A 23,093-nucleotide genomic window follows, 5' to 3' on the forward strand; every position below is an offset into this window, starting at 1 on the left:
GAACACTTGATTCTTAGGAACTCCATACAGGAAAAATACTGTTAACTGCAATTAATGAATGACTTAGCCTAATTGATATTCAAATTAAAACAGAAAAAAAGTAATAGAATCTTGGTTTTCCTTTCTCTTGCCCCTTAGGACAGGAAAACACCTCAGCCTTGGAGAACATCTCCTTGGCTGGAAAAGAGACACAATCAGACTCAGATAGGCGCACCAAGCAAATATTTATTGGTATTTCTCTTAGTCTATACAAAAAATGATTGTTCCCTCTGGAGCAGTTTGTCACCCAGAAAGCAAGAGGCTCAGGCTGATTGGCAAAATCTACTCAGGCTGGCTTTCTCATTCTGCACTTATATACTGTGCTACGTTTAATTTCTTATAAATCATATTATTTCTCTTATTCTTACTCATTGTACACAAAAGGGTATTTCCTGTATTCCTACCAGCCTCTCTTGTTCCATACATGTGCACACTTGGTGCTCATGGCCATTCCCTTACCCCCTATGCATGATACCCTCATGCTGCTTGCCTTACTTACAGTGTGCAAATTGCATGAACCTCATCGCTCCTCCTCCCCTAAACACTGAAAAATCTACTTATTTGGTGGGGGTCCTCAGCCTCACTCACCATTCGGATTATAACAAATCTGTATGCCATATATGGGTCATATAGTTTCAGGTCCTCATGAGTTACTGCTTGTCATGTGATTTACTATAAGTGTATAACAACACATGCTATTTACAAGAAAACAAAATGTATGCACTCTATGTACAAGCAGCAGTAGGGAGAAATGAAACTTATGCCCTCTATTTACAAGCAGCAATAGGGAGTAATATATAATCTGTATCTTCTATTCAGGCAACAATTGTAACTGTTAAGGTGGCTACACCATAAATTATAAAATTAAATCAAATTGAAGCATACAGCAATGAACCAAAGGGGTAAATTCCTAACACCAGCTGACAGAAATGGAAAATGAATTTTGGCAGGAAAAATTGCAACAGTCTGGAACACTGAGGAAAATGTAATGTCACACAAACAGTAGTAGCTAATCCTCTACATAAGAGAGTAAAAAAAAATATTTGCTGCTTATAGATGTCACATAGAACATTTAACTGTTTATAGAAACCAGAAAAACAAAGGTTCCTGTCAGTAATCCCTGCTAGATACCATAATAAGGAACAGAAGCACAAGAACCAAAGCACTGAAATAACTGAAAACATCAGAACAGGCTCATCAAATGCAGGCTGACTTCCACAGGAGATGTTGGTAGTCCAATGGGAGGAGAGAGAGGGCGAGTAACATAGTAGATGACGGCAGAAAAAGACCTGCACGGTCCATCCAGTCTGCCTCAGACCTCTCTGAGATGTACTTAGCTCCATAGAACAACTGCCTCTCTTTTTTTATATATAGGTGCTTATGCCAAAAAAGGCACCCACAACTGAACTGAAACCCAGGCATTAAACTGGGTCAGGAGAACAAGCCCAGGACGGCATACCCAACTCAACTGAAACACATCTGAGAAACTGGTTCAGGAGGCAAGCCAACTAGGTACCCCAACTCCACTGAAACTCAGCATAAAACTGGCTAAGGAGCATATAACCCCAAAAGGGTACATAAAGCTCAACTGAAATTAGTTATAAACCTGGTCAGGGTAAGGATTGTTAGCCTATCATCCATCCGCTTTGGAGATGGAGAAATACAGAACACTCTATGGTGCATAATACCCTTAAGGAGTGAGTCACAAGAACTATTTTCTTCCTCTGTCCCCATCCACTGGTAGAGGAACACAACTCATTTGACTGGACTGGTCTGATAGGATGCTAAGAATAAACAAGTAACAGACTTTCCTTGAAAAGGGGACTTGAAAGGGAAAACATTGTGAATTTGGCTGCACACTACACCTTGACTAGGCTGGACTGAACTAACAGAGGTGACAGCACCTTGTTTATAATTCAGGTGACAGTTAACACACCATGGCTTAATCAAAATACACCCAAGGATGACTCATACAGCTGGAACTGTTCTGGTTGTTTATGCTGGCAACCTGACTTTCAGGTAACATAAACCTCACTTCAAACCTTGTGGAGTGGAGGAGGTGCCTAATGGTTAGAACAGTGGGCTGGGAACCAGCAGGCCAAGGTTCAAATCCCATGGCAGCTCTTTTTGGCCTTGGCCAAGTCACTTAACCCTTTCTGCTTCAGGATAAGGTACTGGCAAACCAATTCTGTATTGTGCCAAAAAAACATGAGGGGGAGGGGGCCATCAATGTGTGGTTGTCAGGAGTCAGTTTAACTCAAGGGCACATCTGGATCTCTAAGTCAAACCTTGTGAAGAGAGATGGGTTGATATTCAGCCAGCATTTATTTAAACTGAATATTCAGTTCTGGCTCCTATCCAGTTCTGGGGCAATCGCTGGGAGTTATCAGGTACTGCTGACATTCAGGATGATGCCGGATAGCTACTTGATTAATTTAGAACTGGTAGCTACCCAGGTACTGGCACGGAATATAGGCGGTACCTGGATAACTCCTGGGTCTGCCTGCTACAGAGGTCTGCCTGGATTTTCAGCAGCACTATCTGGGTAAGTGCCATTGAAATCTGGGTTAGACCCAGTGAGCACGAGTTAGGTGGGTAGGAGCTACTCCTATCTGGATAATTCCTTATGAAAATCATCCCCATATTGTCCAGGCCTATAGGGCAAGTACTGTAGTTTAGGAATGCATAGCTCAAATCCCTGTCCCAGGAAGAATAGGAAGCAGCATATAGCTGTGTTGATGGCTTCTGCTAGAATGCAAGCAGTAAAGTGGGGGGGGGGGGGGGGGGGGGGGGGGGAGTGGAAAATATCTTGGAGAAGGTGCCCTTGCACTGGTATGGATTCTTGCAATGCTTGTGGCATGCTGCCTGATAGAAGGAGGGTTACTTTGAGGAGAAAAAGTTCAGACAGGTGGTCAAAAAAGACAGCCCCTCCCCCCCCCACACTTTCAATATACAGAAAACCTTATCCACACTTCCAAAGATCTGCTGTGTTTAATTTGGTATCCAAAAGCTTTTTTTTTTTGTTGAATAGCTGATGATAAAAAAATTCTGGTACTGTTTCTTTATGCCTCCAAAGACATGGGTATATTTTACCCTGTAATGCTTGTGAATGTATGTGGATTTCACATTGCTGATCATGTGTCTTTCCATCAGTTTTGCTTATGAAAAGCAGAATTTTCCCATCTAAATGATGGTTTTCTCCCGTAGAGGGATGTCAAGAATAATCTCCATATCTGGGGTGCACCTGTAATGGAAGAGAAATGGGAAAAGACCGAATTTTAAATTTAAAATATCACAGTTTCAAAGCATAATAAAAAAATGTACAAATTTAAATATATAATAAAAATATTCAACATGTGAGCTCTGTAATTATCTGCAAATATAGAAATATAATGTTAATGCATCTTCAGTTTTACAAATAGTTTGGCCAAATACAAATTTTTCTATGTACACTGAGACTTTTGCGTTGCCCAGTAAGACTTACTTTCTCTTGCATTCCTTAAATTAAAAGGTTGCCATCTGCCTCACTCCTTTCTTTTAGGCTAGCAGGTGGATGGTGTTCTGATCAGAGTGAGATTGCCACAACACGTTTACCAGCATCCTTCAGGAGCAGTAAGGTTGTAACACTGTGCAAAGTCATGGTCAAATGACTACATGCTTTTTCTCCTGATTCAGACATAGCCCATGGAGGACTAGCCTCAGTGTTGTGCTGGAGCAGGCTCTCACAGGCTCGCAAGAGCTGGTTGTTAAGTTTTTAAGAATTTTGGGAGCCGGTTGTTAAAGTAGGGCCCTCCATGGCTACTTTAACAACTGGCTCCCAAAATGTGGGCTTGGGCCCCCTGCTGAATTCTCTTTTACTTTGCTGGTGGGGATGCCGAGCCTTGCCAGCCAAGTAAATAGACTGCTGCTGCTCCCAGCTCCTTGTTTCCAGCTCTGAGCAGCAGGCTGGGACCTCCAGCATGTGTGAGAAGTTTCAGCATGCTGCTCAGAGCAAGACCTTGGGAGTGGTGGCAGTCCATTTATTGGTTGCCAGCAAAGGTATGTCTAGCGTGCCCACACAAAGGGAGGGAGGAGAGAGAGGCAAGTGTTGCTCCCCCCCACCCAGCCACCCCTGGCCCTTCCAACTGCAGAGCTGGCTACGTCCGGAGAAAGAGCCTGTTGTTAAAAATTTACCAGCACACCCCTGACTAGCCTTCAATTTCTTAGAATTCTCCGTTCTTAGCTTGGGAACATAAAGGGAGCAGATCTATCTCAAGGTCCTTCCTAGTTCCTCATATCCTAATGAAGATAGCCTATTCTGAACCTATCCAGGCACTAAAGGGTCCTTTTACTAAGCCATGCTAAAAAATGGCCAGTACTGCTGTCAGCGTATGGGTTTCCTGCAAGCTGTTGTCACTTTTAGCGCGGCAGTAAAATGGTTGCGTTTATGGAGATTTTTTTAATGGCTATATGCTAATTTCCACTTTAGTGCATGGCCATTACTGCCATGAACCCTTACCGCCACCTATTTAGGAGGTGGTAAGGGCTCCCGCACTACTCCCACACTAATCAGCGCGCAGTAATGTGCCCATGTTATCTGATTTGTGCAGGCACACCTACTCTCCACCCCCAGACATGCCTCCCACGCTGTAAAATAAAAAATATTTTCTAGCACAGGATTAGCGCACATTAAGTTGAAAACTATGCCTCAGCGCATCCTGTGGTAGTGCTTTTTTAGCATGCGGTAGGTCTACTGCAGCTTGTCTAGACTACTTAGGGGCCCTTTTACTAAGCTGCGGCAAGATTAAAATATGGAGCTTGCCGATATAGCTTCCGATAGAGGCCCAAGTTCAATTTAAGCTTTGTTGTTACGTTTAAGATTTTGTATGGTACAGTTCCACTATCAGGCTTATTTTCGAAAGAGAAGGGCGCCCATCTTTCGACACAAATCGGGAGATGGGCGTCCTTCTCCCAGAGTTGCCCAAATCAGCATAATCAAAAGCCGATTTGGGCGTCCTCAACTGCTTTCCCTCATGGGGACAACCAAAGTTCAAGGGGGCATGTCGGAAGCATAGCAAAGGCGGGACGGGGATGTGCTTAACACATGGGCGTCCTCGGCCGATAATAGAAAAAAGAAGGGCGTCCCTGACAAACACTTGGCCGACTTTACTTGGTCCTTTTTTTTTTTTTACGACCAAGCCACAAAAATGTGCCCTAAATGACCAGATGACCACCGGAGGGAATTGGGGATGATCTCCCCTTACTCCCCCCGTGGTCACTAACCCCCTCCCACCCTAATTTTTTTTTAAATATTTTTTTCCAGCCTCTATGCCAGCTTCAAATGTCATACCCAGCTCCATGACAGCAATTTGCAGGTCCCTGGAGCATTTTTAGTGGGTACTGCAGTGCACTTCAGGCAGGCGGACCCAGGCCCATCCCCTCTACCTGTTATACTTGTGGTGGTAAATGTGAGCCCTCCAAAACCCACCAAAAACCCACTGTACCCACATCTAGGTGCCCCCTTCATCCCTAAGGGCTATGGTAGTGGTGTACAGTTGTGGGGAGTGGGTTTTGGGGGGGGGGTTGGGGGGCTCAGCACACAAGGAAAGGGAGCTATGCACCTGGGAGCTTTTTCTGAAGTCCACTGCAGTGCCCCCTAGGGTGCCCGGTTGGTGTCCTGGCATGTCAGGGGGACCAGTGCACTACGAATGTTGGCTCCTCCCACGACCAAAGGGCTTGGATTTGGTCATTTATGAGATGGGCGTCCTTGGTTTCTATTATCGCTGAAAATCGGGGACAACCATCTCTAGGGACGACCATCTCTAAGGTCAACCTAAATGTTGAGATTTGGGCATCCCCGACTGTATTATCGAAACGAAAGATGGCCGCCCATCTTGTTTCGATAACATGGGTTTCCTCGCCCCTTCGCGGGGACGTCCTGCGAGGACGTCCTCAGGAAAACTTGGGCGCCTCCACATCTGATATCTTTGATTAATTTAGTTTCAGGTAGACAGTTTTATTCTTTCAAAATCAAATGCAGCTTAGTTTTCCATTCCTGAAATTGGTTAGGTCTTATGGTACCTTACATCATCTATTTTATATCAGGTTCCTTCTATATGGAATTCACTTCTTGTTTTTATGAGAAATCTCCAGCTGAAATAAGCTGCATTTCCTCACTATTTATGGCATCCTACTCATCACTAATTGTTTTTCCAATGGCTTAGCTCCGGAATATATGATTCCTCTCATAGATCTCCCGCCTAAAAATGCCATCACAACAGCACGCACCTTTTTACAACTACATTATCCATCTTGCAGGGGTGTTAAATACAAGCTTCTTTTTGCCTCTACTTTCCACTACTCCAGCCCGAAGACTTGGAACGCTCTTCCCCTGTACCTAAAATCGCAAGCTGACCACCTTCTTTTCAAGAAGCTGCTGAAAACGTACCTTTTTGAACAAGTGTATTCCATTAGTAATTCTGTTGTTTAGCCATCCTAATTGCTGCTAACGTTTTATCCTTATTCTACTGCTAAATTCATGCGTTGTATCTTTTAACTTTTGTAATTCATGGAAGCCACATTGTGTCTGCATTTGTGGGAAAATGTGGGGTAGAAATGAACCGTAAATAAATAAATAAATACATTTCTTGTGGGCTTTTGTTCTTGTTATGACTCTTCAGAAATTATTTTTGCTCCACAATAGTATATACAGTTTATTGCTGTGGTATTTATAGTTGGTCCCTTCATGCAAATTACGGCTACATCAATCTTACCTATCATGCATTTTACTTTAGGTACAAGTTCGCCTTTCTCCTGGACCCCAGTATCCATCTCCACATAGTACTACTACTTAACATTTCTAAAGCGCTACTAGGGTTACGCAGCACTGTACAATTTAACATAGAGGGACAGTCCCTGCTCAAAGAGCTTACAATCTAAAAGGCAAGTGAACAGTCAGTCCGATAGGGGCAGTCAAATTGGGGCAGTCTGGATTTCCTGAACGGTAAGAGTTAGGTGCCGAACGCAGCATTGAAGAGGTTGGCTTTAAGCAAAGACTTGAAGATGGGCAGGGAGGGGGCTTGGCGTAAGGGCTCAGGAAGGTTGTTCCAAGCATAGGGTGAGGTGAGGCAGAATGAGCGGAGCCTGGAGTTGGCGGTGGTGGAGAAGGGTACTGAGAGGAGGGATTTGACCTGTGAACGGAGATTTCAGGCGGGAACGTAAGGGGAGATGAGGGTAGAGAGGTAGTGAGGGGCAGCAGACTGAGTGCATTTGTAGGTAAGAAGGAGAAGCTTGAATTGAATGCGGTATCTGATTGGAAGCCAGTGAAGTGACCTGAGGAGAGGGGTGATATGAGTATATCGGTTCTGGCGGAATATAAGACGTGCAGCAGAGTTCTGAATAGATTGAAGGGGGGATAGATGGCTAAGTGGGAGGCCGGTGAGGAGTAAGTTGCAGTAGTCAAGGCGAGAGGTAATGCGAGCGTGGACGAGAGTTCGGGTGGTGTGTTCAGAGAGGAAAGGGCGAATTTTGCTGATGTTAAAGATGAAGAAGCGACAGATCTTGGCTATCTGCTGGATATGCGCAGAGAAGGAGAGGGAGGAGTCAAAGATGACTCCGAGGTTGCGGGCAGATGAGACGGGGAGGATGAGGGTGTTATCAACTGAGATAGAAACTGGAGGAAGAGGAGAAGTGGGTCTTGGTGGAAAGACGATGAGCTCGGTCTTGGACATGTTCAGTTTCAGGTGGCGGTTGGACATCCAGGCAGCAATGTCGGATAAGCAGGCTGATACATAAGCTAGGAATTCAACTGCCAGCTACTGTTGAAGGTCAACTATCTGCAACTGTGATCCTATAAAAGCCAGTCTACTGGCACGTTTGGAAAATGGTAGGTGATAACCCTGTTTCACAGTAGGAGTTGGCAAAAAGCTGGATTCTGCCCCTTGCAGAAAGGTGACCACTTGGGGTGACCAAAAGACTGGTTCCATATCAGCACTCCAGACCAGTCCAGACTGTTGGGTTATGCATGCCTACCAGCAGATGGAGACTGAGACCACTTGACTTTGAATCTGAATAAGATCCCTGTACAATTCTTTGTCAACCATGGATTTCTATTCCCTAAGTGCATCACTTTGCATTTCTTTGCATTGAATTTTAATTGCCAAAACTTAGACCATTCTTCTAGCTTCCTCAGATCCTTTTTCATGTCTTCCACTCCCTCCCGGGTGTCCACTCTGTTACAGATCTTAGTATCATCCGCAAATAGGCAAACTTTACCTTCTAACTCTTCGGCAATGTCACTCACAAATATATTGAACAGAATCGGCCCCAGCACCGATCCCTGAGGCACTCCACTACTCACCTTTCCCTCCTCCAAGCGAATTCCATTCACCACCATCCAGTCCAGTTTGCAAGCTGTCCAGTTTGTGCGAGAGAGCTTCCCGTTGTGATTCTAGCGCTTTTGTCACTGCCGATGTTAATTGGTCGTTTCTGAGATGGGAGTCCTTGGTTTCCATTATCGCCAAAAATCTGAAACAATCAAGTCTAGGGATGACCATCTCTAAGGACGGCCTAAATTTCAAGAATTGGGCGTCCCTGACCGTATTATTGAAACGAAAGATGGACGTCCATTTTGTTTTGATAATATGGGTTTCCCCACCCCTTCACCGGGATGTTTTGCGAGGACGTCCTCAGCAAAACTTGGGCGTCCCATCTCTTGTTAGTATTATATGACCCTAATCAACAAGACCCTAGTTTTTTTCAATCTCTAATTAAGTCATGTTTAAAATGTAGTGCACAATGCTTGGTAGTTCTGGGGGACTTTAACTTGATTTCAGATCCGCTGTTGGATTGTTCTAATCTGACCTCCCCACACTACAGAGGGTATCGGACAGACACTTTTACTATGTTCTCTCGATCTCTCAATTTAGTAGACATATGGCGGGTTTTGCACCCTGGGGAGATGGATTATACTCACCGTTCTAGAGCACATGGAACACAGGCCAGGCTAGACTACATTTTAGTAGAACGCTCAATTTTTGCAGCCATTAGATCTGTGACAATAGGCCCTGATTTCAGATCATTCACCAGTATGGATGGACTTAGAGACTGTAGGTGATCAGGGAAGAGGTGCAGGTTGGAGATACCCAGCCTATCTATACAGTGACCCACATTTTCAAAAGTACGTGCAAGATAAGTGACATAATTACGCCCTCAGTAATGCTGCACATGAGGATCAGCCAATTCTATTTTGGATGGCCTCTAAGGCTGTGCTGAGGGGAGATATAATTGCGTACGTGTGTGCCAGAAAAAAACGCTTAGTGGCATGTATTTTGCAATTAGAAGACCAGCTGAAAAAGGCAAAACAAGCCCATATTAGACAACCTACTCATCAAACTTGCGAAAACCTCCAGACCATGCAAGTGGCTCTTAACACTTTGTTGCACGAGAGGGAGTCTCACTCTATTTTATACCGTAAATATAAATTGCAGCGATATGGAAATTGCCTGCTTACTAGCAGGAGTGATAAAAACTGGGGAGGGTCAAGGACGATTGCAGCCCTTAGGGAAACTTCCGGTAGTCTAACAAATAACCAGGGAAAAATAACACAAATATTTACAACTTATTTTACCTCTCTATACAATGCTGAAGAAGGCATGTCAGAATCAGGCTTGATTGATTATCTAGAGAGGGCAGGATTACCTAGATTAAGTGTTCAAGAGATAGAATCTCTCAACACCCCTTTACAGTTGTCGGAGCTAAAGGCGGCGATTAAGACTTTAAAGTTACATTCTGCTACTACTACTACTACTACTACTACTACTACTTAACATTTCTAAAGCGCTACTAGGGTTACACAGCGCTGTACAATTTAACATAGAAGGACAATCCCTGCTCAAAGAGCTTACAATCTAAAAGACGCGTGAGCAGTCAGACCGATAGGGGCAGTCAAATTGGGCAGTCTGGAGTTCCTGAAAGGTAAGAGTTAGGTGCCGAATACAGTATTGAAGAGGTGGGCTTTAAGCAAAGACTTGAAGATGGGCAAGGAGGGGGCTTGGCGTAAGGACTCGGGGAGGTTGTTCCAAGCATAGGGTGAGGCGAGGCAGAATGAGCGGAGCCTGGAGTTGGCGGTGGTAGAGAAGGGTAATGAGAGGAGGGATTTGTCCTGTGAAAGGAGGTTTCGGGCTGGAACATAAGGGGAGATGAGGGTAGAGAGGTAGTGAGGGACAGCAGACTGAGTGCATTTGTAAGTAAGAAGGAGAAGCTTGAACTGAATGCGGTATCTGATTGGAAGCCAGTGAAGTGACCTGAGGAGAGGGGTGATATGAGTATATCGGTTCTGGCGGAATATAAGATGTGCAGCAGAGTTCTGAACAGATTGAAGAGGGGATAGGTGGCTAAGTGGGAGGCCGGTGAGGAGTAAGTTGCAGTAGTCAAGGCGAGAGGTAATGCGAGCGTGGACGAGAGTTCGGGTGGTGTGTTCAGAGAGGAAAGGGCGAATTTTGCTGATGTTAAAGAGGAAGAAGCGACAGGTCTTGGCTGTCTGCTGGATATGCGCAGAGGAGAGGGAGGAGTCAAAGATGACTCCAAGGTTGCGGGCAGATGAGACGGGGACGATGAGGGTGTTATCAACTGAGATAGAAAGTGGAGGAAGAGGAGAAGTGGGTTTTGGTGGAAAGACGATGAGCTCGGTCTTGGACATGTTCAGTTTCAGGTGGCGGTTGGACATCCAGGCAGCTATGTCGGATAAGCAGGCTGATACCTTAGCCTGGGTCTCAGCGGTGATGTCTGGTGTGGAGAGATACAACTGGGTGTCATCAGCATAGAGATGATACTGGAAACCATGAGATGAGATCAGGGAGCCCAGGGAAGAGGTGTAGATTGAGAAGAGAAGGGGTCCAAGGACAGATCCCTGGGGAACACCAACAGATAGCGGGATGGGGGAGAATCCATGAGAGTGAACTCTGAAGGTGCGGTGGGAGAGATAGGAGGAGAACCAGGAGAGGACAGAGCCCTGGAACCCAAATGAGGACAGTGTGGCAAGAAGTAAATCATGATTGACAGTGTCAAAAGCGGTGGATAGATCGAGGAGGATGAGGATGGAGTAGTGGCCTCTGGATTTGGCAAGGAACAGATCATTACAGACTTTAGAGAGTGCTGTTTCTGTCGAGTGTAGAGGGCGAAAACCGGATTGAAGTGGATCAAGGATGGCATGAGAGGAGAGGATGTCGAGGCAGCGGCTGTGAACGGCGTGCTCAAATATTTTAGAGAGGAAGGGTAGGAGGGAGATGGGGCGGTAGTTAGAGGGACAGGTGGGGTCAAGTGATGGTTTTTTGAGGAGAAGTGTGACTACAGCGTGCTTGAAGGTGTCAGGGACAGCTGCAGTGGAGAGAAAGAGGTTGAGGATATGACAGATGGAGGGGGTGACAGTATGAGAGATGATGTTAAGTAAGTTTTTTTTTTGTTACATTTGTACCCCGCACTTTCCCACTCATGGCAGGCTCAATGCGGCTTACATGGGGCAATGGAGGGTTAAGTGACTTGCCCAGAGTCACAAGGAGCTGCCTGTGCCTGAAGTGGGAATCGAACTCAGTTCCTCAGTTCGCCAGGACCAAAGTCCACCACCCTAACCACTAGGCCACTCCTCCACTGGGGATGGGATCAGAAGAGCAGGTGGTGCATTTCGAGGAGGAAAGAAGGTGAGCGGTTTCCTCCTCGGTGATGTCAGGAAAGGAGGAGAAGGAGGCCTGGGTTGATTGGTTGAGGGAGAGGGTTGAAGGGTGAGGAGGAGGAGATGGCTTGGTAGTGAACTCAAGGTTGATCTTTTGCACCTTGTCGCGGAAGTAATTGGCCAGTGATTGAGGAGAGAGCGAGGGGGTGGGTGGGAGCGGAGGGCACTTTAAGGAGGGAGTTAAGGGTGACGAAGAGATGACGGGGGTTGGAGCTGAGAGAATTGGTCAATTGGGTGTAATAATCCTGTTTGGCATCTGCTCCAGGACCAGATGGTTACTCGGGAGAATTTTACAAGTCACTGCCAGTAAAGGCATTAAGAGCATTAGTGGCATACTATGATGAAATGATAGTGAGGGGCAGCGTTCCATCTAATACCAATACAGCTTTAATAACCTTAATATCTAAACTGGGTAGACCTAGTGATAATGTGGAGTCCTATAGGCCCATATCGCTATTAAATGTAGATGTAAAATTGTTATCCAAGATTTTAGCAGAGCGTTTAGCACCAGTCCTCCCCAGATTTATAGGTCCAGAACAGGTGGGGTTTGTCAGACACCGCCAATCAGTACTTAATGTCAGACGCCTGTTGTTTGCAATGGCGTACTGCCAAGAATCTAAGACACCCTCTTTGATAGTAAGCCTAGATGTGGAGAAAGCCTTTGACAAGGTTAGATGGAATTATTTATTTCAATCATTGGCGCACATGGGATTCCAGGGCTGGTACTTGCGGGCAATACAAACCGTGTATAATAAGCCAATGGCTTCATTGCTGGTGAATGGTATTAAGGGATCGGAGTTCCTGACTGCAAGGGGAACTAGGCAGGGATATCCGCTCTCACCTCTGCTGTTTATACTGTCCCTGGAGCCCCTATTGCGTCACATTTCCTTATCCAGAGAGGTGAAGGGGGTGATATTGGCGGGACATCATATTAAAGCATTAGCATATACAGATGACTTGTTGTTAGTAACGACAGACCCATCTAGATTGTTAGATTCATTGCTAACCTGCTTGAGGCAGTATGGATAACACTTGGGGTTTCAGTTAAATCTTACTAAATCCCGGGTCCTGCCGATGATGACTGACACACGAGAAAGATGGCAGGGAAAGTTTCCTCTTAGCTGGGCACCGGGATCCATTAAATATTTGGGTGTGTATGTACCTGCAGACCTCACGCAATTATATAAAATAAATATTCAAAGACTCCTGCAAGAGACGCAACTTAAGTTGCAGGCGTGGGGGGCACTGCTTATTTCTCTATTAGGACGAATAGCACTGTATAATATGTTTATTATTCCTAGATGGATGGATGTATTTCAGCTATTGCCATTGTATTTGAAAATGTCAGACGAAAAAAGACTAAACAAGCTGTTGTGAGGTTTTTTTTTGGAAGGGGAAAAGAGCCCACCTCCCTTTGTCGATAATGCAGATCCCAGTAGAGTATGGTGGTCTGGGACTGATAAGTATGAGATATGTGACAATAGCAAGCGGTATGAGACATATTAATGACTGGTTTTATTTAACGTCTGAATACTCCAACACAAGCTTAGAACTTCAGTTGTCACCAAATGTGCATTTCAGCAATCTCTTGCATGTGGCCGGAGGTACAATTCCAAACGTGCTTAGACTCTCTTCTATCATGACCACTGCAAAAGCGACATGGAAGTGGATTTTCCGTTTACACCAATTCTCTTCAAAGGTGTCGCCGTATCTGTCAATTTGTGACAACCCAGCTTTTAGCAACTGGCGGCAACACGGAGTGGTATATTTATTACAGGTGGTGACATGAGATGGAGGAATTAAATCCTTTTGAAGACCTTCAATTAGAATATGCAATTCCGTCCAAGGATGCCTTCCATTATGCACAACTGAGCCATTACATCAGTGCGCTTCCATGGGCAGACCTGGCGGAGGATGTGCAAGTAGAACTTTCCACAGCTTTTTATTTTTATTTTATTTATAACAATTTAATTTTACAAGCACTAAAATAACTTGCCAGAAATACAGACAAAATAATACAAGAATTATTTCAATCAGGTAATTCTATACTCTTCTTTAGACCACAAAATAGGGAGAGTGAAACAAGACAAGGAGATCAATTAAACAACAGTAAACAAAGAAAACGTAGTATTAACCTGATTATCCCCAGTTAGTATTTATCTGAATCATTATTCCACATTGATCATCTGGTTGGCCTCTTCAAACCCAAAACGGTGTATAGTCAATTTATTTTGCTGGAAACATACTTATTGTCCAATATTAGTGGAAATAATACAACTGATTTCATTTTTTCTCTTTTAAAACCAGAAATTATTTAACAATACAAACACTTGAGTCTCTAATCCTTCCACAGCTTATTCATTGGAGTCACAACAGAGAGTGTCACTTTCTTTCCACCACCGGCACATAAGAGACACAATGCCTGAGCTAAATTACTCACGACTGCTGGAGTTGTGAAAAACTGGCTTACAAGTTTCTTTGACATTGACCCAACTTAAAGCACATATCTTGGCCATCCGTAAATATTCCATAGATGCCACACAGTGGAAACTTCAATATAAATTTGTGCTGCACTTGTATATATCCCTGCGTAGAGATTCCACATGGGGTTATCTCCATGGGGGTCCTGTCCCAAGTGTGGGGCGGAAGGAGTCACCTTAGGACACATGTTTTGGATGTGTACAGGTGTGGTACTCTTCTGGAAAAGCATATCAGCACAAGTGTCCAAAATGTGGCGCACGGGATGGCACTACGACCCGGCTCTTTTGTTTGGACATCCGACGTTGAGCTCTCCATCCCCTAGCAGATTTAAAAGATTTGTATTCAAAGCCATCATAATAGCAAAGCAGGTCATCTTGACGGAGTGGCTATCTCACAGACATCCCACAGCCCAACAGTGGAGAATGCGTATGATTGTGCTACTAAGAATGGAAAGGATGGACATTCAAGACTTTTCCTCCGCTGCAGGTGTAAAATTACAACGGTGTTGGAGCCCGTTCGGGAATACTCTGACCCCGGCGGCCAAAAGCCGATTGTTGAACAGATAATACCCTGGTTGAATTAGTTAAGCTTGTTTTTGTCTGCGCTCCCTATGAAGTTGGCAATGGATGGAAGGGGGAGGGTTGGGACTGGGAGGGAGGGGAGGATGGGGAGATAAAAAGAACGTCAGATGTTTTTGATATTGTAAAAGATATGTTTTGGACATGAATAAAAAGATTACACATAAAAGGTGTACTATTTTATTATATTCCATTTTATTGTTTAATTGTTCTAGTATTAAAACAAAATTTAAGCTATATATACATAACAGCCTTATGTATAAAAAAGAATGGTTACCACAGACCACACACCAAACAACAAGTATAAAATATATAATATATTATATGTTTTATTTTAAAATTGTCTGATATGTTTATACAATTCATGTTTTGTAGACGTACCAGTCGTAGACAATTCTTATAGTTGTGCAGGAGTGGAGGAGTAGCCTAGTGGTTAGAGCACCAGTCTTGTAATCCAGAGGTGGCTGGTTCAAATCCTACTGCTTCTCCTTGTGATCCTGGGCAAGTCACTTAATCCTCCATTGCCTCAGGTCCAAAACTAGATTGTGAGCCCTCCTGCAACAGAGAAATATCCAGAGTACCTGAATGTAACTCACCTTGAGCTACTACTGAAAAGGTGTGAGCAAAATCTAAATAAATGAGATACATTTATATGTTTTTTGTAGAATTTTATCTGTGATCCCTGAGGGAGGAACTTCTTGTGCAGAAACACGGACCGTGTTGGATCCTTTGTAGAAGTTGTTTCATCGCCTTCAGATCCTCAGATACTATCACCCCAAGATCCCTCTCCCCATCCGGTGAGAGTCTGCTAGGTAACATAGTAACATAGTAACATAGTAGATGACGGCAGAAAAAAGACCTGCACGGTCCATCCAGTCTGCCCAACAAGATAACTCATATTTGATGATCCTACTGTAGCTAGGCTGTTTTGGAGAGCGGAGTTGATCACAAAATCTATGGAGGTTTTAAACATTTATTCCCCAGCTTCTCAGTCCTCTGGTCCTGCTCCATCTATTATGTCAAGTACTAAGAAACCTCCTGTACCTTTCTATATTCATAAGGCTACGCAGGAGCTTATTGCAGCTCAGTGGGAGACACCAGATTCTAACATCCGGGTGGCTCATGCTATGTCCAAATTATATCCCCTTCTGCCGTCTGATTTAGAGCAGTTTGCTCTACCTAAGGTGGATGCCCCTATTATGGTGGTTACTAAATGTATCCACTATTCCCTGTGAAGTTGGCACTGCATTAAAGGATATGCATGACCACAGGCTTGTCTTTCATGTAGTTGCATTACGTTCTCGGGCAGCAATTTCTTCTTCTTTTGTAGCCAGGGCTTCTTATCATGGATTCAACAATTGTTCACATTGGGACTCACCCTCCAGACTTTTTTCTCTACCCTAGAAGTGAGGTTGTCCTATTTGCCAGACTCTTTATGATAGTCTCCGAGCGTCAGCTAAGGGTATGGCGTGACGCTGGCTATGGTTGAGGCATTGGGATGCTGATGTGGCATCCAAATATCTGGCAAAGTTGCCCTTTTTGGGGGAAACTACTCTTTGGTGCGGTTTGGAGAAGATTATTAAAGACCGGGTAGATTCAAGGGTCCAGCGGCTACCTGAGGACAAGCCTAAGCCTCATCTCCAGGTGGCTGTCGCATTTTCTAGACTCCCTCCTCAAAGTGCCCTCCGCTCCCACCCCCCCCCCCCCCCTCACTCTCTCCTCAATCACTGGCTGACTACTTCCGCGATAAGGTGCAGAAGATCAACCTTGAATTTACCACCAAACCATCTCCTCCTCTTCACCCCATATCCCACTCCCTCAACCAACCAACTCAGGCCTCCTTCTCTTTTCCTGCTATCACCGAAGATGAAACCGCCCATCTTCTTTCCTCCTCAAAATGCACCACCTGTTCCTCAGACCCCATCCCCACCAACTTACTACTGTCACCCCCCCCCCCATCTGTCATATCCTCAACCTCTCTCTCTCCACGGCAACTGTCCCTGACACCTTCAAGCAAGCTGTAGTCCACCACTCCTCAAAAAACCATCACTTGACTCTACCTGTCCCTCCAACTACCGCCCCATTTCCCTCCTACCCTTCCTCTCCAAGATACTGGAACACGCCCGTTCACAGCCGTTGCCTTGATTTTCTCTGCTCTCATCATCCTCGATCCGCTTCAATCCGGCTTTCGCCCCCTACACTCGACATAAACGGCACTTTCTAAAGTCTGCAATGACCTGTTCCTTGTCAAAATCCAAAGGTCACTACTCCATCCTCATCCTCCATCGACCTATCCGCCGCGTTTGACACTGTCAATCACAATCTACTTCTTGCCACACTGTTCTCATTTGGGTTCCAGGGCTCGCGTCCTCTCCTGGTTCTCCTCTTATCTCTCCCACCGCACCTTCAGAGTACATTCTCATGGCTCTTCTTCACCCCCATCCCGCTCTCTGTTGGAGTTCCTCAGGGATCTGTCCTTGGACCCCTTCTTTTTTCAATCTACACCTCTTCCCTGGGCTCCCTGATATCATCTCATGGTTTCCAATATCATCTTTATGCTGACGACACCCAGCTTTATCTCTCCACACCCGACAGAACTGCGGAAACCCAGGCCAAAGTATCGGCCTGCTTATCCGACATTGCTGCCTGGATGTCCAACCGCCACCTGAAACTGGAACATGGCCAAGACCGAGCTTATTATTTTCCCACCCAAACCCACTTCTCCTCTCCCTCCACTCTCTATCTCAGTTGATAACACCCTCATCGTCCCCGTCTCATCTGCCACAAACCTTGGAGTCATCTTCGACTCCTCCCTCTCCTTCTCTGCGCATATCCAGCAGATAGCCAAGACCTGTCGCTTCTTCCTCTATAACATTAGCAAAATTCGCCCTTTCCTCTCTGAGCACACCACCCGAACTCTCATCCACTCTCTCATTACCTCTCGCCTTGACTACTGCAACCTACTCCTCACTGGCCTCCCACTTTGCCATCTAACCCCCTTCAGTCCGTTCAGAACTCTGCTGCATGTCTACGGATGGGGAGAGGGATCTTGGGGTGGTAGTATCTGAGGATCTGAAGGCGATGAAACAGTGTGACAAGGCGGTTGCCATAGCTAGAAGGTTACTAGGCTGTATAGAGAGAGGTGTGACCAGCAAAAGAAAAGAGGTGTTGATGCCCCTGTAACAAGTCGTTGGTGAGGGCCCCACCTGGAGTATTGTGTTCAGTTTTGGAGGCCGTATCTTGCTAAGAATGTAAAAAGAATTGAAGCGGTGCAAAGAAAAGCTATGAGGATAGTATGGGATTTGTGTTACAAGACGTATGAGGAGAGACTTGCGGACCTGAACATGTATACCCTGGAGGAAAGGAGGAACAGGGGTGATATGATACAGACGTTCAAATATTTGAAAGGTATTAATCCACAAACAAACCTTTTCCGGAGATGGGAAGGCGGTAGAACGAGAGGGCATGAAATGAGATTGAAGGGGGGCAGACTCAAGAAGAATGTCAGGAAGTATTTTTTCACGGAGAGGGTGGTGGATGCTTGGAATGCCCTCCTGCGGGAGGTGGTGGAGATGAAAACAGTAACGGAATTCAAACATGCGTGGGATAAACATAAAGGAATCCTGTGCAGAAGGAAGGGATCCTCAGGAGCTTAGTCTAGAATGGGTGGCAGAGCTGGTGGTTGGGAGGCGGGGCTAGTGCTGGGCAGACTTATACGGTCTGTGCTGGGGCTATTGGTTGGGAGGCGGGACTAGTGCTGGGCAGACTTATACGGTCTGTGCTGGGGCTGGTGGTTGTGCGGCGGGGATAGTGCTGGGCAGACTTATACGGTCTGTGCCAGAGCCGGTGGTGGGAGGCAGGGATAGTGCTGGGCAGCCTTATACGGTCTGTGCCAGAGCTGGTGGTAGGAGGCGGGACTGGTAGTTGGGAGGCGAGGATAGTGCTGGGCAGACTTATACAGTCTGTGCCAGAGCTGGTGGTGGGAGGCGGGGTTGGTGGTTGGGAGGCGGGGATAGGGCTGGCCAGACTTATACGGTCTGTGCCCTGAAGAGGACAGTACAAATAAAAAAGTAGCACATATGAATTTATCTTCTTGGGCAGACTGGATGGACCATGCAGGTCTTTTTCTGCCGTCATCTACTATGTTACTATGTATTAAACATCTTCAACATCAACTCCTGAGGTGGTCTGTCCATTAAAGCCTCTAATTTTGGTGATTTGCTTTATTTTTTTGTTCCTTTGGTTCTGTCTTTAAATAAAGACCAGGACAGATTTTAAAGATTGTAAATTATCACTGTCAACTGCTGAGCAAGTTGTAAATAGGAACAACAAACATTGTTTGCAGTTTCTGTATGCAAATGCCAGAAGCCTAAGAAATAAGATGGATGAGTTAGATTATATTGCAGTAAATGAAAAAAAAAATAGCTACAATAGGCATCTCTGAGACCTGGTGGAAGGAAGATAACCAATGGGACACTGTCCTACAGGGGTACAAATTAGATCGCAGTGATAGGGGGTGGATCAAAATTGAAGGAGGGGGTAGCATTATCTGTTAAGAAGGGTCTTGAATCGAATAGACTAAAAATTCTGCAGGACACAAAACCCATCTTGAATCCCTATGGATAAAAATCCATGTCTAAAAGGGAAAAGTATAGGAGTGTACTACCGTCCATAAGTACGAAGGTCCATCAGCCCAGAATCCTGTTTCCAACTGGCCAATCCAGGTCACAAGTACCTGGCAAGATCCCAGAACGTAAAACAGATTTATACTGCTTAGAATAAGCAGTGGATTTTCGCTAGTCCATCTAATACTGGCTTAGGGACCTTTTTAAAGGAAATTATCCACACTGAACTCCTCTCACTGAAAGTGCTTCACCTCCAATCTCCCCCTTGACCTTCTCCCCAGACTCTGGCTGAGTACTTCTCATGATAAAGTTCACAAGATTAAACTTGAATTCTCAAACCAGCACCTCCACCTCCTCCTTCCCTTCCCTTAGCCCATTCTCTCATCCCTCCAATCCCTGCCTCCTTTCTGAAATCTCTGAAGAGGAAACTGCACATTTTCTTTCCTCCTCGAAACTAACTACCTGTTCCTCTGATCCCACCCATCTACTTAGCACTATCTCTCCTACTGTCATCACTTTTATCTGTCATATCCTCAATCTTTCACTTTCCACTGCGACTGTTCCTGAGGGCCTTCAAACATGTTGTAGTCACACACCACTCTTAAAAAACCTTCACGGACCCACCTGTCCTTCCAACTATCTCCCTCCTCCTCTCCTATCCAAGATTCTGATTTGCTGTTCACCGCTGTGTCTTGACTTTCTTTCATCTCAAGCTATTCTGATCCTCTTCAATCTGGCTTTTGCCCTCTTCATTCATCTGAAACAGCGCTTGCTAGTCTCCAGTGATCTGTTTCCTGGCCAGATCCAAAGGTCTGTATTCTATCCTCGATCGTCTGCTGCTTTTGGACACTTGATCACCACCTACTCCTTGATATGCTATCCTCACTTGGTTTCAGGGCTCTGTTCTTTCCTGGGTTTCTTCTTATCCGTCCCATCATACTTTAAGTGTATACTCTGGTGGATCCTCCTCCACTTCTATCCCACTATCAGTTGGTGTACCTCAGGGATCTGTCCCTGGGACCTCTTCTTTTTTCCATCAATACTTCTTTCCTTGGTACTCTGATCTCATCCCATGGTTTTCAGTATCACCTTTACGCTGATGACTCTCAGATCTACCTCTCCACACCAGAAATCTCAGCAGGACCTGCCTGTCTGACATTTCTGCCTGGATGTCTCACCGCCATCTGAAACTAAACATGACCAAGACTGAGCTTCTTATCTTTCCCCCTAAACCAACCTCTCCTCTTCTCCCATTATCTATTCTGTGACTAACACTTTCATCCTCCCTGTCTCATCAGCTCATAACCTTCTCTGCACATATTCAGCAGACTGCTAAACCCCTGTTGTTTCTTTCTCTATAATATCACCAAAATTCCTTTTCTTTCTGAGCACAGTACCAGAACCTTTATCCACACTCTTATCACCTCTCGCTTAGACTATTGCTTCTCACAGGTCTCCCACTTAGCCATCTCTCCAATCTGTTAAAATTCTGCTGCACGACATATATTCCACCAGTGTCGCTATGCTCATATTAGCCCCTCTCCTCAAGTCACTTCACTGGCTCTCTATCCGTTTCCGCATACAGTTCAAACTCCTCTTATTGACTTACAGGTGCATTCACTCTGCAGCTCCTCAGTACTTCTCCACTCTTATCTCTACCTACACTCCTCCCCGGGAATTCCGTTCACTGGGTAAATCTCTCTTATCTGCACCCTTCTCCTCCACGCTAATTCCTTTTATCTTGCTGCACCCATATACCTGGAATAGTCTTCCTGAGCCGGTACGTCAAGCTCCATCTCTGGCCGTCCTCAAATCTAGGCTAAAGCCCATCTTTCTGATGCTGCTTTAACTCCTAACCCTTACTCACTTGTTCAGTACATGTATTTATCAGTCCCACCTTAGTAATTCCCTTATTTCTTATTTGTACTGTTTGTCTGTCCTAATTAGATTGTAAGCTCTGTCGAGCAGGGACTGGCTTTTTATGTCCATTGTACAGCACGGCGTATCTCTAGTAGCACTATAGAAATGATAAGTAGTAGTAGTAGTAGTTCTGCCTGACAGGAAATAAGAAGAAATTGGCTTCCTTAAGCCAGTGAGCAATGGTGCCTTATAAACTGCCGTACCTGTTAGGACCTGAGACCAGCACACAAAGGTGATCAGAACGGTGAAACTCATTGATGGACCTCTGATATTGAGGAGAACGTGGAGCACATCTACAGCACAGAAAGACGGAAAGTCCTTACCATAGTCCTCTGGATTAAAGGCAGGCAGGAAAAATAGAGGGACATGTGTATTATTAGATAGGAGAACAATCCTTTGAAGGAGCACATTAAGAGGACCCACACAGTAAATATTGTTGGGGTAATACACTGAGTAAAAACACGAGTTATAATAGTGGAGTTTCATATAAAAGTTTATTGTTATAGGTTATGCATTGTACAGTAATTATACATATACACATTATAGATATAGGAGTAGACAAGAAGGAAGGGATAGGGGAGAAAAGTTTGAAAACATTGATGATGGACATTTCAGGTTAGTAATATGTACTAGACTTTGCTGTTATAACGATTATATTGACTGAGATGGAATTGTATACCATGTGACCTCATCAATAAAAAATTGTTGAAAACATAAAGGCAGGCAGGAACACTATCAGGGACATTTCGAAAGAGAAGGATATGCCCATCTTCAGACACAATTGGGAGATGGGCGTCCTTCTCTCAGGTTGCCCAAATCGGCATAATCGAAAGCCGATTTTGGGCACCCTCAACTGTCGTGTCAGGAGTCCTGCTGAAGGCAGTAATGAGATGTGAATGTGTGGACAGATGACCATGTCGCAGCCTTGCAAATCTCTTCAATAGTGGCTGACTTCAAGTGAGCCACTGATGCTGCCATGGCTCTAACACTATGAGCCGTGACATGACCCTCAAGAGTCAGCCCAGCTTGGGCATAAGTGAAGGAAATGCAATCTGCTATCCAATTTGAAATGGTGCGTTTCCCGACAGCGACTCCCTTCCTGTTGGGATCAAAAGAAACAAACATTTGGGCGAACTGTCTGAAGGGGCTTGTCCGCTCCACATAGAAAGCCAATGCTCTCTTGCAGTCCAATGTATGCAACTGACGTTCAGCAGGGCGGGTATGAGGACGGGGAAAAAATGTTGGCAAGACAACTGACTGGTTCCGATGGAACTCCGACACCACCTTCGGCAGGAACTTAGGGTGAGTGCGGAGGACTACTCTGTTATGATGAAATTTAGTATAGGGAGCATGGGCTACCAAGGCTTGAAGCTCACTGACTCTACGAGCTGAAGAAAATGACCTTCCAAGGTCAAGTACTTCAGATGGCAGGAATTCAGTGGCTCAAAAGGAGGCTTCATCAGCTGGGTGAGAACGACGTTGAGATCCCATGACACTGGTGGAGGTTTGACAGGGGGCTTTGACAAAAGCAAACCTCTCATGAGTCGAACAACTAAAGGCTGTCCAGAGATAGGCTTACCCTCTGCACGATAATGAAAAGCACTAATTGCACTAAGATGAACTCTTACGGAGTTGATCTTGAGACCAGACTCTGACAGATGTAGAAGGTATTCAAGCAGGGTCTGTGTAGGACAAGAGCAAGGATCTAAGGCCTTGCTGTCACACCAGATGACAAACCTCCTC

At 45.1% G+C, this 23,093-nt stretch overlaps 1 protein-coding gene across 3 annotated transcripts in view; it reads right to left on the reverse strand.

Moving 5' to 3' along the window:
- Window positions 1-217: 217 nt before the first annotated feature.
- Window positions 218-23,093, reverse strand: part of C8H20orf96 (chromosome 8 C20orf96 homolog) — a 292,892-nt gene continuing 270,016 nt past the window's right edge. For all 3 annotated transcript variants that reach the window (XM_030212700.1, XM_030212697.1, XM_030212698.1), the window contains one exon: window positions 218-3,283. In XM_030212700.1, coding sequence (XP_030068560.1) covers window positions 3,223-3,283 — 61 coding nt within the window. In that variant the 3' untranslated portion in view covers window positions 218-3,222. The remainder of the gene's footprint in view (window positions 3,284-23,093) is intronic.

Source organism: Microcaecilia unicolor, chromosome 8 (genome assembly GCF_901765095.1).
Source record: "Microcaecilia unicolor chromosome 8, aMicUni1.1, whole genome shotgun sequence".
Lineage (NCBI taxonomy): Eukaryota > Metazoa > Chordata > Amphibia > Gymnophiona > Siphonopidae > Microcaecilia > Microcaecilia unicolor.